The 15,501-nt window shown below is 47.0% G+C and overlaps 1 protein-coding gene across 1 annotated transcript in view; it reads right to left on the bottom strand.

The window, feature by feature from the left end:
- Nucleotides 1-13,928: 13,928 nt before the first annotated feature.
- Nucleotides 13,929-15,501, bottom strand: part of LOC140420596 (uncharacterized) — a 43,846-nt gene continuing 42,273 nt past the window's right edge. The window contains exon 3 of the mRNA XM_072504598.1: nt 13,929-15,419. Within this exon, the coding sequence (XP_072360699.1) occupies nt 14,312-15,419 (1,108 nt within the window). The 3' untranslated portion in view covers nt 13,929-14,311. The remainder of the gene's footprint in view (nt 15,420-15,501) is intronic.

Raw genomic sequence — 15,501 nt, 5'->3', positions numbered from 1 at the left:
GGGGTGGTAACCGATGCAGGAAGTTGGAAGGTAGTAAAACAGGGACAGAAATAAAAGGCAGTCGGGGGGAAAGTGTAAGGCAGAGAAGCCATAGTCAAAAATCAAAAAGGGCGACAGTACAAGGTACAGTGACTGAGGGGAGCTCAGTGAATAGGACCAGGAATACTAAAAGAAATAAAACGGGAAGTGAAAACATTAATGGTAAGCGACGCGGCAGGTTGTTACAGGAAGATATGGGTTTGACGACAAGGAAAATTAGGAGAAAGGTTAAGAGGAAATATAACTTAGGAGAGGTTACTGATTGAGGTGTTAAGATTCAGAACAGAGGTAAAAAAGCCAACATAAGTGTACTTTACCTGAATGCTCGTAGTATTCGGAATAAGGTAAATGAGTTGATGGCGCAAATCATCGTGAATGACTATGATTTAGTGGCCATTACTGAAACATGGTTAAAGGATGGTCACGACTGGGAGTTAAATATCCAAGGGTATCAAACCTTTCGGAAGGACAGAGTAGATGGTAAGGGAGATGGTGTAGCTCTGTTATTTAAGGATGACATCCGGGCAACAGTAAGGGATGACATCGGTGCTATGGAGGATAAGGTTGAATCCATTTGGGTGGAAATCAGGAATAGTAAGGCAAAAAAGTCACTGATAGGAGTAATCTATTGGCCACCAAATAGTAACATTATGGTGGGGCAGGCAATAAACAAAGAAATAACAGATGCATGTAGAAATGGTACAGCAGTTATCATGGGGGATTTTAATCTACATGTCGATTGGTTTAACCAGGTCGGTCAAGGCAGCCTTGAGGAGCAGTTTATAGAATGTATCCGCGATAGTTTCCTCGAACAGTATGTAATGGAACCTACGAGGGAACAAGCGGTCCTAGATCTGGTCCTGTGTAATGAGATAGGATTGATTCAGGATCTCATAGTTGGGGATCCTCTCGGAAGGAGCGATCACAATATGGTGGAATTTAAAATACAGATGGAGGGTGAGAAGGTAAAATCAAGCACTAGAGTTTTGTGCTTAAACAAAGGAGATTACAAGAGGATGAGAGAAGAACTAGCTAAGGTAGACTGGGAGCAAAGACTTTATAGTGAAACAGTTGAGAAACAGTGGAGAACCTTCCAAGTGATTTTTCACAGTGCTCAGCAAAGGTTTATACCAACAAAAAGGAAGGGCGGTAAAAAGAGGGAAAATCGACCGTGGATATCTAAGGAAATAAGGGAGAGTATCAAATTGAAGGAAAAAACATACAAAGTAGCAAAGATCAGTGGGAGACTAGAGGACTGGGAAATCTTTAGGGGGCAACAGAAAGCTACTAAAAAAGCTATAAAGAAGAGTAAGATAGATTATGAGAGTAAACTTGCTCAGAATATAAAAACAGATAGTAAAAGTTTCTACAAATACATAAAACAAAAAAGAGTGGCTAAGGTAAATATTGGTCCTTTAGAGGATGAGAAGGGAGATTTAGTAATGGGAGATGAGGAAATGGCTGAGGAACTGAGCAGGTTTTTTGGGTCGGTCTTCACAGTGGAAGACACAAATAACATGCCAGTGACTGATGGAAATGAGGCTATGACAGGTGAGGACCTTGAGAGGATTGTTATCACCAAGGAGGTAGTGATGGGCAAGCTAATGGGGCTAAAGGTAGACAAGTCTCCTGGACCTGATGGAATGCATCCCAGAGTGCTAAAAGAGATGGCTAGGGAAATTGCAAATGCACCAGTGATAATTTACCAAAATTCACTAGACTCTGGGGTGGTCCCGGCGGATTGGAAATTAGCAATCGTGACACCACTGTTTAAAAAAAGGAGGTAGGCAGAAAGTGGGTAATTATAGGCCAGTGAGCTTAACTTCGGTAGTAGGGAAGATGCTGGAATCTATCATCAAGGAAGAAATAGCGAGGCATCTGGATGGAAATTGTCCCATTGGACAGTCGCAGCATGGGTTCATAAAGGGCAGGTCGTGCCTAACTAATTTAGTGGAATTGTTTGAGGACATTAACAGTGCGGTAGATAACGGGGAGCCAATGGATGTGGTTTCCAGAAAGCCTTTGACAAGGTGACACACAAAAGGTTGTTGCATAAGATGAAGATGCATGGCATTAAGGGGAAAGTAGTTGCATGGATAGAGGATTGGTTAATTAATAGAAAGCAAAGAGTGGGGATTAATGGGTGTTTCCCTGGTTGGCAATCAGTAGCTAGTGGTGTCCCTCAGGGATCAGTGTTGGGCCCACAACTGTTCACAATTTACATAGATGATTTGGAGTTGGGGACCAAGGGCAATGTGTCCAAGTTTGCAGACGACACTAAGATAAGTGGTAAAGGAAAAAGTGCAGAGGATACTGGAAGTCTGCAGAGGGATTTGGATAGGCTAAGTGAATGGGCTAGGGTCTGGCAGATGGAATACAATGTTGACAAATGTGAGGTTATCCATTTTGGCAGGAATAACAGCAAAAGGGATCATTATTTAAATGATAAAATATTAAAACATGCTGCTGTGCAGAGAGACCTGGGTGTGCTAGTGCATGAGTCGCAAAAAGTTGGTTTTCAGGTGCAACAGGTGATTAAGAAGGCAAATGGAATTTTGTCCTTAATTGCTAGAGGGAAGGAGTTTAAGACTTGGGAGGTTCTGCTGCAATTGTATAAGGTGTTAGTGAGGCCACACCTGGAGTATTGTGTTCAGTTTTGGTCTCCTTACTTGAGAAAGGACGTACTGGCACTGGAGGGTGTGCAGAGGAGATTCACTAGGTTAATCCCTGAGCTGAAGGGGTTGGATTACGAGGAGAGGTTGAGTAGACTGGGACTGTATTCGTTGGAATTTAGAAGGATGAGGGGGGATCTTATAGAAACATATAAGATTATGAAGGGAATAGATAGGATAGATGCGGGCAGGTTGTTTCCACTGGCGGGTGAAAGCAGAACTAGGGGGGCATAGCCTCAAAATAAGGGGAAGTAGATTTAGAATTGAGTTTAGGAGGAACTTCTTCACCCAAAGAGTTGTGAATCTGGAATTCCTTGCCCAGTGAAGCAGTTGAGGCTCATTCATTAAATGTTTTTAAGATAAAGATTGATAGTTTTTTGAAGAATAAAGGGATTAACGGTTATGGTGTTCGGGCCGGAAAGTGGAGCTGAGACCACAAAAGATCAGCCATGATCTCACTGAATGGTGGAGCAGGCTCGAGGGGCTAGATGGCCTACTCCTGCTCCTAGTTCTTATGTTCTTATGTAAGTAGACTTACATTAACAGTGCAATGAAGTTACTCTGAAAAGACACCCCCCCCCCCCCCCCCAGTCGCCACATTTTGGCGCCTGTTCGGGCACACGGAGGAAGAATTCAGAATGTCCAAATTATCTAACAGCATGTCTTTTAGGGCTTGTGGGAGGAAATCGAAGCGTCCGGTGATATCATAGAATTTACAGTTCAGAAGGAGGGCATTCAGCCCATCGAGTCTACACCAGCCCCTGGAAAGAGCACCCCACCCCAGCCCACGCCCCAACCCCAGCCCCGTAACCCAGTAAACCCACCTAACCTTTTTGGACAAGAAGGGCAATTTATCATTGCCAATCTACATTTTATCATGGCCAATCCACCTAACCTGCACATCTTTGGACTGCGGGAGGAAACCGGAGCACCCATACAAAACCTACGCAGACATTGGGAGAGCGTGCAGACTCTACACAGCCAGTGACCCAAGCCGGAATCAAACCTGGGACCCTGGAGATGTGAAGCAACTGTGCTAACCACTGTGCTACCATGCTGCCCATCTTACCCTAAGACTATTACCTCTAGTTCTCGAATGCCTGAAAGATGTGCTGTTAGATGAATTGAACATTCTGAATTCTTCTTCTGTGTACCCTAACGGGTGCCGGAATGTGGCGACGAAGCGAGATTCACAGTAACTTCATTGCCCTGTTTTAAAAAAAATTTAAAGTACCCAATTCATTTTTTCCAATTAAGGGGTAATTTAGCGTGGCCAATCCACCTGGGCTGCACATCTTTGGGTTGTGGGGGCAAAACCCACACAAACAAGGGGAGAATGTGCAAACTCTGCATGGACAGTGACCCAGACCCAGGATCGAACCTGGGACCTCGGCCCCATGAGGCGGCAGTGCAAATCACTGTGCCACCGTGCTGCCCCATTGCAGTGTTAATGTAAGCCTTCTTGTGACAAAAATGAAGATTATTATCATTAAGAGGTAGTAGCCTCTCCAAGGCAGCCTTCAGGACATGCGACAATGCAGAATTGCCAAGCAGAAACTTACAGCCAAGTTCCGCACACATGAGTACAGCCTCAACTGGGACCTTGGATTCATGTTGCATTACATTCACCCTCCCACCATCTGGCCTGGGCTTGCGAAATCCTACCAACTATCCCTGCTTGAGACAATTCACACCTCTTCAACCTGTGATTATCCCTCTCTCCAGTCACTCCGTCTGGACCTGTAAAGACTTAATTACCTGCAAAGACTCGCATTCAAAAGTATCGTCTTGCATCATTGACTTTATCTACATATATGTTTCTGGAACCCATCTGTTCATTCGCCTGAGGAAGGAGCTGTGCTCCGAATGCTGGTGATTCGAAACAAACCTGTTGGACTTTAACCTGGTGTTGTCAGACTTCTTACTGTGCTCACCCCTGTCCAATGCCGACATTGTCACATTAAAGTAAAAGGGCAAAGAGGGCAACATGGTGGCACAGTGGTTAGCATTGTTGCCTACGGCGCTGAAGACCCGGGTTTCAATCCCGGCCCTGGGTCACTGTCCGTGTGGAGTTTGCACATTCTCCCCGTGTCTGCGTGGGTTTCGCCCCCACAACCCAAAAGATGTGCAGGATAGGTTGATTGGCCACACTAAATTGCCCCTTAGTTGGAAAAAATAATTGGGTACTCTTACATTTTTTTTTGAAAGTAAAAGGGCAAAGTGGCAGCACGGTGGCGCAGTGATCCCAGGTTCAAACCTGGCTCTGGGTCACTGTCTGTGTGGAGTTTGCACATTCTCCCCATGTTTGCGTGGGTTTCACCCCCACAACCCAAAGATGTGCAGAGTAGGTGAATTGGCAATGCTAAAATGCCCCTTAATTGGAAAACATAAATTGGGTACTCTAAGTAAAAGGGCAAAGATGTTTATAGTTTAAGAGATACATTCTTAATAAAAATAATGTGTAGGCATTGTTGCTTCTAGTTTTTTTGCAGTAAAAGTCATAAAACATGAAGTTTTTGCCTTATGAGTCTTCATTTTGTTCACTGGGTTTAGAATTTATCTTTTAAAGTTACTGATCTTTTCAGAAATCTTACACAGTTGACTTAGAGCTACAAGTTTCAACTTCCCATTATGCCTCAGGCAACTTCTGTCTCTCTATTGCTCATGTCATGATAGCCCAGCAACAGAGCTGAGGGCTGGAGATGCCGTCACTCCTCGTAGGAGCTGGAATCAGTAGAAAGAAGAACCATAGTTTCTGGTTGAGCTTTGCGTTAGCTGTCTGACCATGATGACCATATATAAATAGCTAACCAGGTAATATGTTGTGATGAGGGTTTAGAAACAGACCCTGGGTAGACGAGTTCACTGAAGCTGTGGGCGTATCAGCTGTACAGTGAAAGCAGGCATCCAACAGCCAGAGAGACCTGTAATATTGGACACTGGGTTTAACCCTGTTCTGTATTAAACAGACCTATCTGATACTGGGGGTGATATAGATAATCTGACCCTTAATTAATTCAATTCCAAAAGTGAATAACATTGATTCAGGTACAGTGATTACTCTGTTAATCTGTGAACAAAGTGGTGTCAGTTCATGCAAATCTGTCTTATTTCATTACTTATTTTTGTTACTGACTAGGGTCTCTCCCACTCTCTCTCCTCTCACCTCTCTGTCTCTGGTGCTCCCCTCTCTCTCTGGTGCCTCTCTCTCCCTCTGTCTCTCTCAGCTGCCTCTCACTCTGTGATCAGTGCCTCGGAAGACAGGTGGGATAGTTTCCTTTGGTAGCCAAGGGCCAAGAATAAAAGAACAGGGAGATTGTGCTGGAACTGATCAAACACCAGTTAGACCACAGCCGGAGCACTGTGGACAGTTCTGGTCACCACATTACAGGAAGGATGTGATCACACGAGAGAGGCTGCAGAGGGGATTTATGATGATGTTACCCAGGATGGAGAATTTTAACTATGAGGAAAGATTGGAGAGTCTGGAGTTGTTCTCATTGGAACAGAGGAGGCTGAGGGGAGATTGAATTGAGTTGTCTGTAATTCTGAGGGGCTCACATAGAGTGAATATTTCCCTCAGCAGAGCCCAACCCCTGCAGTCAAACATGAAGTCGCTGGTGTGTCAGAAAGTGGGATGAGTGAGTGACTCTCTATCCGCACAGAGAACATGGAAACAGCAGCTCCCCAGTTTGAACTCGCTGGTGTGTCAACAGGCTGGAGGATTGGCTGAATTCCATCCCACTCCTGGAACATTTTTCAATGTCCTCTCCCCAGTGCCAGCAGGCTGCCTGACTGAGAGAAGCTCTGTCCACAGACAGAGCAGATGAATGGCCTGTCGTTAATATGGAGATGCTGGTGTCATATTGATATTGTTCATTCCGGGGACTTCCGGTGACAACATGTAGGTGGATGGCACACGTTAGGTGGCTCCTGCGAGAATCTCGGATTTTTGGACATTTATGTCCAGTTTAGGGACCGTTTTTAGATGAGTTGTTGAGGGAAGTCATAAGGAGGCTGACGAATGTCGAAGTCCCAGAGGAAAGGTGCTGGAAAAAAGGGGGCGAGCGAAAGTGCGCCGGCGAGTGCTGCTGTGAGTCCTGCAGGAAGGAAGATGGCCGGGGCTGGGTCATCGGGTGGGGCCGCTCCCCTCACCGTGGAAACTCTGACCAAGGTGATGTCAGAGCTTAAGACATAAGTAGATATTACCCCTTTGAACTGAATTGGCCACATTCCTCTTGGAGGTCTGTTCTATTCTCTGAGCCATCACCCATTTGTCCCGACCAATCCTCGGTCGTCGCTGAAACGGAATCTTCGATGCTTGGTTCTTAGACTCCTTCTGACCAGTGTCCCAGACAGGTCAAATTTATTCTACTTCGAACTGTTGCATGTCATCTTTCTTCTAACCATAGATCCATTCTTCAGACATTGTAGTTAAAGGTGTCAACTCAGGTTCTGCTCGGCATTTCACCATCTTTTCCATCAGTGCATTGCAGACTCTAAATAGGTCACCAGTCAACAGGTACCAGGCCTCATTTCAAATTGACCAAAAGCTTCCCATCATGGCTGCAATCAGTCATTTTAGCACAAACAGGGTCTTATCGCTACAGTGGAGTTGGAAAGGCTGTTTGCCAAGCATTTAAAGGTGCTTCGGAGGGGGATGACAGCTTCACTTTAGAGTGGGTGAAGGAGGCGATTGCCCTGGTAAAGACGGCAGAGATGAAGACGTCTGTCGAAGTGCGGGAGCAAGGACAGAAGTTGAAGAGGGTGGAGGGAACACTGTTGCAACACAGTGACCAGTTCACCTCGATGGGTGAGGAGCTGTGGAGGGTGACGGAAGTCAACAAAAGGCTCAGAGCTAAGGTAGGGGACCTGCAGAACTGGTCAAGGAGGGAATTTTTGGGAATGGTGGGCCTGCTTGAGGGGCGGAGGGCCTGAGGCCAACCGAGTACTTTGCAAAGATTTTTGCTGTGTTGATGGGGGAGGGGGGAGAACCCTCCGCTCTGAGTGGGACAGGCCACATCGGTCACTCAGGCTAAAGTCTGGAGTGAATGAGTCACCAAGGGCGGTTATAGTCTGCTTCCACAGCTACCACGTGAAGGAGAAGGTTTTGAGCTAGGCACACTAGCAATGCCATGTAGGCACCCTGGCAGTGCCACCCAGGTGCCAGCCTGGCACCCTGGAGTTCCCAGGTAGCACTGTCAGGTTGGCAGGGGTATTGCCAGGGTACCACACGGGCAGTGCCAAGGTGTCAGGCTGGCATTTTGCTCGCACCGGGGATCAAGCCTGGGGGTGCACTGCCCATGTGTGGTGGTGTGGGGAGGCCCGAGGAACCCTTATAGGTGAGTTGGGACATTGGGGGTTCCAGGAGTCGAGTCAGGTGGTCAAGAGCTCGGGACACCATTTAAAAATGGCATCCCAATATCATCCTGCACTGAGGAGATCCTTAGTGCAGGAATAATGCTAAGTGCAGCCGCGGGTGGCATTCCCCACCAGAGCAGTAAAAGAGCAGAATGCCATTAGTTAATGGATATGAAGTGGGAAGGTGTTGGTAGATGCAGATACCAATATCTGACGGAGTAGTTGACGAGAAGGGGGTGGTCTTTGGACGGGTGAAGGGGACATTGGACGGCAGAAGAGTGAGATTTGGAGTGGTCTACCCAGCAAAGCTGAGAGTCACTCATAACTCGAAGGACTTTTATTTTGAGATGGCGGAGGCGTTTGTTAAGGCTGAAGGACTGAGACTGAGATGAGAGTTGGGATTTGGTCTTGGTTGGTGGGATGGGGATTGTGTTCTCTTATTGAGGGTTTTCTGTTTGATTGGGGCTTTGTTTCTGACTCTTGAATGGGGGGGGGGGGGGGGGGTTCCTTACGGGTGCGGTTCTGTATTGTTTCTTGGTTTCAGGGAGGTGGGTTTTGGGCATGTGGGGCTGGGTAACTGGTAACTGAGGAGGGGGTGGCGAGGAGGGGGCTGTGGCAGGGATTACTACACGAGGAAATGTAGGGTGATTAGTGAACGGGAGTGTGATGGGAGCCTGGTCAAACAGGTTTCAATGGACCTGGGAGTTGTGAATGGTGGGGGGAGGGGATCGATACTGGGTGAGGTGTTTACAAGAGGAAATGGATGGGGGGATTCTGGGAAGGGGTGAGGGGACTACCCACATGTTACTCCGCTCGCCCCCGTTCCATCCCAGTACCAGGCGTTTGGAGCCTGGGCTCTGGATGAGTAATGGCGCCCGGGGCTCCCACAATCCGCCGCGCCCTGGAAACCGCTCAATCGGCTGCGCGGGCCTGTGGCCCGGTACTGCGCATGTTCAAAGGAGGGAAACTGCGCATGTGCAGAAAGAACCCGCCTTCTGACTTCAGACTGAAATCTTGACCTTCACACAAACTGAAATCTCCTCCTGTATCAAACATCTGTGAGTAAAACACTTTCTTTTCTCCCTCTTTCCATTTCTTTTCTCATTCTCACCTTCAATTGGTCACTTGCAGCAACAGAAGGGAAAGGAAGTGAATCCAGGGAGGGTGCAGACTCTGGAAAGCTTGGCCCAGGTCTCTCTCTCTCTCAAAGACATTGACATCCTTTGCTTCCTCAGCTTGACACATTTATTTGTCTGGCTAAATGGATGGTTTCTTTCCCAATGTTCACAATTAAAGGGCTGCTTTCCCCAAGAGATAGTTGACATTTAAGGGGCAGTAAATTAATGTCGGACAGAGATATGTCTCGTGTTGTTATGGTACAGATTCTTTTTGGATTCTGGAATAAAGTATATTTATTAATATTTCTAGTATTGTAATATAGTACTGTAGCTATGTTATATATTTCCAGACATAGAATCTGAATTCTCTGTTCCGCTACACCCGTTTTCTGCTGTGGTGCACCCCCGCTGGCAGCGGGATGCTCTGTCCGGGCAGACGGCCAATGGGGTTTCCCATTGTGAGCACCCCCATGCCATTGGGTAACCCGCGGGCGTGAGTGCGCTGCCGGCGAAACGGAGGATCCCGCCCAGAGTCATTATGGCACAGAACAGGTCCATTCAGTAACTTGTCCATTCCGACTCAGTAGACTGATACAATCAGTACCATTTCCCCTTGATATTCCTGTTCCCCTGAAAGTTTATTTACTTCATGTACATATCTAATTTCCTTTTGAAATTGTTAATCATCTCTGCTATCGTCAGGGCGGCATAGTGGTTAGCACTGCTGCTTCACGGCGCCAAGGACCCGGGTCATTGACCGCATGAAGTTTGCACATTCCCCCCCATGTTGTGTGTGTCTCACCCCCACACCCAAAAAGATGTGCAGTGTAGGTACATTGGCCATGCTAATTTGCCCCTTAATTGGAAAAAACTGGATACTCTGAATGTTTTTCATTTTTAAGATGTGGAGATGCCGGCGTTGGACTGGGGTGAGCACAGTAAGAAGTCTTACAACACCAGGTTAAAGTCCAACAGGTTTGTTTCGATGTCACTAGCTTTCGGAGCGCTGCTCCTTCCTCAGGTGAATGAAGAGGTATGTTCCAGAAACATATTTTTAAATCACTGCTACCATCAACTTCAGAGGCAGGCAGTTCTATGTTTCGTGCAGAAGTTCTCCCAAGTCGCTTTGTGTTGCAGCTTTCTGCAGTTTTTCATCATTTAAGTAATACTGTTCTTTTGTTCTCCCTTCCAAAATGAACTTCACATTTTCCCACATTATGCTCCATGTGGCAACTTTTTGTCCACTTGCTCAACCTCTCAATATCTCTTTGCAAACTGTTTATATCCCCCTTGCAACTTGCCTTTCCACCTATTTTTGTCTTCAAATTTGGGCACAGTACATTCACTTCCTTCCTCCAAGTCATTAATATAAATTGTACACAGTTGCGATCCCAGGACTGATCCCTGTGGAACCCCACTGGTTACAGGTCACCAACCTGAAAAAGAACCCCTTATCCCCACTCTCTGTTTCCTGCTCATTAGCCAATTCTCTATCCATGCCAACACCATGGGCTCTTATCTCATGCCTTAACGTTTTGAGATACCTTGTCAAAGGCCTTCTGGACATTTAAATACAACACATCTACTGGTCCCCCTCTATCCACTCTGGTTGAGACTTCCTTGAAACACTCTGATAAATTAATCAGACACTGTTTCCCTTTCACAAAGCCATGCTGACTCTGCTTGATTAGATTATGATTTTCTCAATGTGCTGCTGTTACTTCCTAATAATTGATTCCAACATTTTTTCAATAATAAATGTTAGGCTATTCGTCCTAGAATGTCTCGTTGTTTTCCTCCCTCCCATTTTGAATTGGGGGGCTGTCACATTGGCAGTTTTCCAATCCTCTGGTACTTCTACAGAATCCAAGGATTTTGGGAAAATTACAATCAATGCACCCACTATCTCTGTAGCCATTTCTTTTAGGATCCTAGGATTCAGCCATCCAGGGGACTTATCTTATCCCCATTAGTTTGTCCAATACAACTTCTCCAACGATGGTATTTAATTGCTTCCGCCATATTCTTTAGTATTAATGGGATATTCGAAGTATCTTCCACCGTAAAGACTGATGCAAAATATCTGTTTAACTCCTCTGCCATTTCCTTGTTCCCCATAACTGACACAGTGGCATGGAGGCACAGTGGTTAGTACTGTTGCTTCACAGCTCCAGGGACCCGGGTTCAATTCCCTGCTGGGGTCACTGTCTGTGCGGAGTCTGCACGTTCTCCCCAAAACTGAGTGGGTTTCCTCCGGGTGCTCCGGTTTCCTCCCACAAGTCCCAAAAGACGTGCTTGTCAGTTGAATTGGACATTCTGAATTCTCCCTCCGTTACCTGAACAGGTGCCGGAGTGTGGCGACTAGCGGATTTTCACAGTAACTTCATTGCCGTGTTAATGTAAGCCTACTTGTGACAATAATAAAGATGATTATAATAAAGAATATTATTACGATCTCCCAAGATTTATTTTCTAAGGAGCCTCTGTGGAGTTGAGGTTTCAATCAGATCAGCCGGGAACTTATTGAATGGTGGAGCAGGCTCGAGGGGCCGAGTGGCCTACTCCTGCTCCTAATTTGTATGTTATTACATCCTTTATAATAGATTGTAGCATTTTCCCTCCTACTGATGTCAGGCTAATGGGTCTGTGGTTCCCCGTTTTCTCTCTCTCCTTAAATAGTGGGGTTACATTTCCCACCTTCCAATCTGCAGGAACCATTCCAGAATCTATAGAATTTTGAAAGATGACAACCAATGTATCCACTACAGCCACCTCTGTCAACACTCTGGGATGGAGAGAAGCTTTTGGGGATTTATTAACTTTCAATCCCATTATGGGCAGCAGGGTAGCATTGTGGATAGCACAATTGCTTCACAGCTCCAGGGTCCCAGGTTCGATACCGGCTTGGGTCACTGTCTGTGCGGAGTCTGCACATCCTCCCCGTGTGTGCGTGGGTTTCCTCTGGGTGCTCCGGTTTCCTCCCACAGTCCAAACATGTGCGGGTGAGGTGGATTGGCCATGCTAAATTGCCCTTCGTGTCCAAAATTGCCCTTAGTGTTGGGTGGGGTTACTGGGTTATGGGGATAGGATGGAGGTGTTGACCTTGGGTAGTGTGCTCTTTCCAAGAGCCGGTGCAGACTCGATGGGCCGAATGGCCTCCTTCTGCACTGTAAATTCTAAGATAATCTATGATTTTCTCCAGTCCTGCTTTTTCACTAATACTAATCTCTTTCAGTTCCTCGTGTTCACTAGTCCCTTGGTTCTCTCGTGTTTTTGGGACAATTTCTGTATCTTCCTCTGTGAAGACAGACACACTGTTGTTTAGTTTCTCTGCCATTTCCTTATTACCCATTATAAACTCTCCTGTCTCTGCCTGGAATGGACCCTTTTGTCTTTGCTAATCTTTTCCTTTTCCAATAGGAACTTTTCCAGTTCTCCCCAATTTGCTCTCATATTCTATTTTCTCTTTATCAGATTCTTGGTCCTCCTTTGCTGAATTCTAAAACAAGTTCCCAATCCTCAGGCTCCCTACTATATTGTCCCCTCCATTGATCTAATGGAATCTTTAACTTTTCTTGTTCGCCACGATAGCTTCACTTTTGCTTCTGAAAGGAATCTATATTTTATGTAAATAAAATGCGAGTGGTTGCCTATCTATTGTCTATCGTCATACAAAGAACAACAAAGAACAAAGGACAATACAGCACAGGAACAAGCCCTTCGGCCACCAAGCCTACTCAGATCATGATGTCTGTTTAAACTAAAACCTTCTGTGCTTCCAGGGTCTGTATCCGTCTATTCCCATCCTATTCATGGATTCGTCAAGATGCCTCTTAAACGTCACTGTCGTACCTGCTTCCACCACCACCTCCGGCAGCGAGTTCCAGGCACTCACCACCCTCTGTGTAAAAAATGTCCCTCGCACATCTCCTCTAAACTTTGCCCCTCGCACCTTAAATCTATGCCACCTGGTAATTGACTTTTCCAACCTGGGAAAAAGCTTCTGACTATCCACTCTGTCCGTGCCACTCATAATTTTGTAAACTTTTATCAGGTCGTCCCTCAACTCCGTCGCTCTAGTGAAAACAATCCGAGTTTATCCAACCTCTCCTCATAGCTAATAACCTACAGGCCAGGAAACATCCTGGTAAACCTCCTCTGTACTCTCTCCAAAGCCTCCACATCTTTTTGGTAACGTGGTGACCAGAATTGTCAGCAATATTCCACGTGTGGCCTAACTAAGGTTTTGTACAGCTGCAGCATGACTTGCCAATTTTTATATTCAATGCCCCGACCAATGAAGACAAGCATGCCGCCTGCCTTCTTAGCTCCTTATCCACCTGCGTTGCCACTTTCAGTGATATGTTTATTGTAATTTCCCAATCGACCCCAGACAACTTGCGCCTCATACCATGACAGTTTCCTTCTGTGAGAAACACCCAGATAAATTAGACAAAAGAACCCTGTAACCACCATAGCCCATCTTCATGGCAACGTGGCTGCTTTGGGAACTAAATATCTTCCGACGTGCAAACACCTTTTCATTCTGTGCTCCTCGTCAAACTTGGAACCAGGTAATCGCAACGAGGCTCAAAAATGGTCAGCCCACCGGAGGCAGAGGTGTTAGACCGGCCAGTCCAGCAGAAAGAAACCCTCCAATCATCACCATTCACCAGATGTCAGAATGAACAAAATGCAGTCCTGGATGTCAGTGAGAGCAGAAACAATACAACGGAGCCAACATCTGTAATTTATTGTGAACTTGTTGGAGTCACAACAGGTGTGATGAATCACAAAACCCCTCCCCACATTGAGAACAGAAGAATGGTCTTTCCCCAGAATTAACTCGCTAGTGTCTCCGGAGTTGGGACGGATCATTGAATGTCTCCCCTGCTCAGAGCAGGTGAATGGCCTCTTCCAGGTGTTAACTCACTAGGGTTCCTGCAGGGTGTATGGATATCTGAATCCCTTCTCTCACTAAGAGCAGGTTAACGCCTTCTCCCCTGTGTGAACTCGCTGGTGTTTCCGCAGGTTGGATAACCAAATGAATCCCTTCTCACACTGAGAACAGGTGAACGGCCTCTCCCCAGTGTGAAACCGCTGGTGACCCAGCAGGCTCCATTAAGTAGTGAATCCCTTCTCACACTGAGAGCAGGCGAACGGCCTCACCCCAGTGTGAACACGCTGGTGTGTCAGCAGGTTTGATGAAGTAGTGAATCCCTTCTCACACTGAGAGCAGGTGAACGCCTTCTCCCCAGTGTGAACTCGCTGGTGTCTCAGCAGGCCGGATGAAGTAGTGAATCCCTTCTCACACTGAGAGCAGGTGAACGGCCTCTCCCCAGTGTGAACTCGCTGGTGTGTCAGCAGGCCAGATGAAGTAGTGAATCCCTTCTCACACTGAGAGCAGGTGAACGGCCTCTCCCCAGTGTGAACTCGCTGGTGTGCCAGCAGACCCGATGAAGTAGTTAATCCCTTCTCACACTGAGAGCAGGTGAACGCCTTCTCCCCAGTGTGAACTCGCTGGTGTGTCAGCAGGCCGGATGAAGTAGTGAATCCCTTCTCACACTGAGAGCAGGTGAACGGCCTCTCCCCAGTGTGAACTCGCTGGTGTGTCAGCAGGCCGGATGAAGTAGTGAATCCCTTCTCACACTGAGAGCAGGTGAACGGCCTCTCCCCAGTGTGAAGTCGCTGGTGTGTCAGCAGGCCGGATGAAGTAGTGAATCCCTTCTCACACTGAGAGCAGGTGAACGGCCTCTCCCCAGTGTGAACTCGCTGGTGTGTCAGCAGGGTGGATAACTGAGTGAATCCCTTTTCACACTGAGAGCAGGTGAACGGCCTCTCCCCAATGTGAACTCGCTGGTGTGTCCGCAGGTCGGATAACTGAGCGAATCCTTTCTGACACTTAGAGCAGGTGAACGGCCTCGCCCCAGTGTGAACTCGCTGATGTCTCTGCAGGTCGGATAACCGAGTGAATCCCTTCTGACACTGAGAGCAGCTGAACGGCCTCTCCCCAGTGTGAACTCGCTTATGTGCCAGCAGTCCCGATGAAGTAGTGAATCTCTTCTCACACTGAGAGCAGGTGAACGGCCTCTCCCCAGTGTGAACTCGCTGGTGTGTCAGCAGGGTGGATAACTGAGTGAATCCCTTTTCACACTGAGAGCAGGTGAACGGCCTCTCCCCAGTGTGAACTCGCTGATGTTTCCGCAGGTCGGATAACTGAGCGAATCCCCTCTCACACACAGAGCACGTGAACGGCCTCTCCCCAGTGTGAATGCGCCGATGAACTTCCAGCTGAGATGGGACCCTGAATC

This window comes from Scyliorhinus torazame, chromosome 5, assembly GCF_047496885.1.
Source record: "Scyliorhinus torazame isolate Kashiwa2021f chromosome 5, sScyTor2.1, whole genome shotgun sequence".
Taxonomy (NCBI): Eukaryota; Metazoa; Chordata; class Chondrichthyes; order Carcharhiniformes; family Scyliorhinidae; genus Scyliorhinus; species Scyliorhinus torazame.
The sequence above is the reverse complement of the archived record's forward strand: the minus strand, read 5'-3'. Positions and strand labels throughout refer to the sequence as shown.